Genomic DNA, 1,557 nt, shown 5'->3' on the forward strand with positions numbered 1-1,557 from the left:
TGGATCCGTCGGCGGCCTTTTTAGAACTAAAGATGGAAGATGTATCGCGGGATATATGGTTAATATGGGAAGGTGTATCGCCTTCCAAGCTGAGCTTTGGGGTGTTTTGCATGGTTTAAAGATAGTCTGAGACTTGGGCTTTAAAAGAGTTATTATTGAAGCTGATTTCGAAACGGTTGGACGAGTGATAAATCACGAAAATAAGCTAAAGGCACATTCGGACAATATAGCTAGAGCAATAGCAACACTCAAAGAAAGGAAATGAAAAGTAAAGTTTGTTCACAACTATCGAGAAGAAAATCGGTGCGCGGACTGATTAGCAAAGAAGAGCTTGAGAACCCATCCTGGAGTTCACTTCACAGATTAACCTGCAACAGAACTTAGACAGATTTTGCTTGATGATTGTAGAAGGGCAATCTTACCCCAAAACATTGTAGATGTGTAATCTTAGGCGTTAGCCCCGTTTTCTTACCAATAAAAAATAACGAAATATTTTAAAAGTGTTTGGACTAGAAAAAAAAAATGTTTCAAAACTCAAAATATTTATTAAAACCCAAACCCAAAGCTTATTTAAGATTTTTTTTAATTGATGAAAATGAAGGTAAATGGTCCTATCTATTCCCACCACAACAATAGCTCCAACAATGAAGCCGCTTAAATAGGGTATACTTACTTTTTTGGTTTTCTTCGATTACCTTCCTCCTTTGCTTTCACATTTTACACTTGCATTCCATTTAGAATCTCAATACAGATAACTCATTTCCATCATTGTAACCCACCACAAACGAATCATTTCAACAACAACAAAAAAGTGGCACACCGTTTTTTCTCATTTTTGTCATTAGCACATGATGATAGAATCAAATAGAGTGAGACTAAGATAATATATCCTTGAAAATCTAATCAACATTATTATAGAACATGCATATTGGAGTTACGACAATATAACCCTATAAATGGGAAATGTAGCTTCAAGATTTGCATTTTATCCTCCAACCCCACCAACGTATGAAGTGCTAGAGGAGAAGGATGGGATGAAGCTCATATTCTCGCCGCTTCCCAAAGAGAAGAATGTGGAAGTGCATCGTCTAGAGACGAAGAGTGGGAACAAGATCATTGCTATATTTTGGAAACACCCTTTTGCCAGGTTTACATTCCTATACTCGCATGGCAATGCCGCTGACTTGGGTCAGATGATCGACCTTTTCATGTACCTCAGAGCTCAACTTCGCGTCAATATTATGAGGTTCCTTTCTTATTCTTCTTCTTTTTCTTCTTCTATTCACATCCATATTTATAGCTTGATCTCAATATTGTTATTCTTTGTATTTGCAATTGGTTTTATTTTCTAGAGGGATGAATATATTATACCTATATATAACGTGATCGTTGAAGTGGGAAATTTCATTATATTATTGAATTAGTGGAGATAAAATGGACAACAAAATTTTAATAGATTCATATGTAAAAGAATGCTAAAACCCTTAATTGTTAAAATCAAGTTTCAGACTTATTAATTATTCTTTTATTTTATCGTTATAAATATTATGAATTTTA

At 34.7% G+C, this 1,557-nt stretch overlaps 1 protein-coding gene across 1 annotated transcript in view; it reads left to right on the forward strand.

Annotated features, from left to right (window-relative positions):
* LOC107634355 (protein ABHD17B-like) overlaps positions 762-1,557 on the forward strand; it is a 9,682-nt gene continuing 8,886 nt past the window's right edge. Inside the window, exon 1 of the mRNA XM_016337876.2 lies at positions 762-1,246. Within this exon, the coding sequence (XP_016193362.1) occupies positions 957-1,246 (290 nt within the window). The 5' untranslated portion in view covers positions 762-956. The remainder of the gene's footprint in view (positions 1,247-1,557) is intronic.

Source organism: Arachis ipaensis, chromosome B03 (assembly GCF_000816755.2).
Source record: "Arachis ipaensis cultivar K30076 chromosome B03, Araip1.1, whole genome shotgun sequence".
In the NCBI taxonomy this organism is placed as follows: Eukaryota; Viridiplantae; Streptophyta; class Magnoliopsida; order Fabales; family Fabaceae; genus Arachis; species Arachis ipaensis.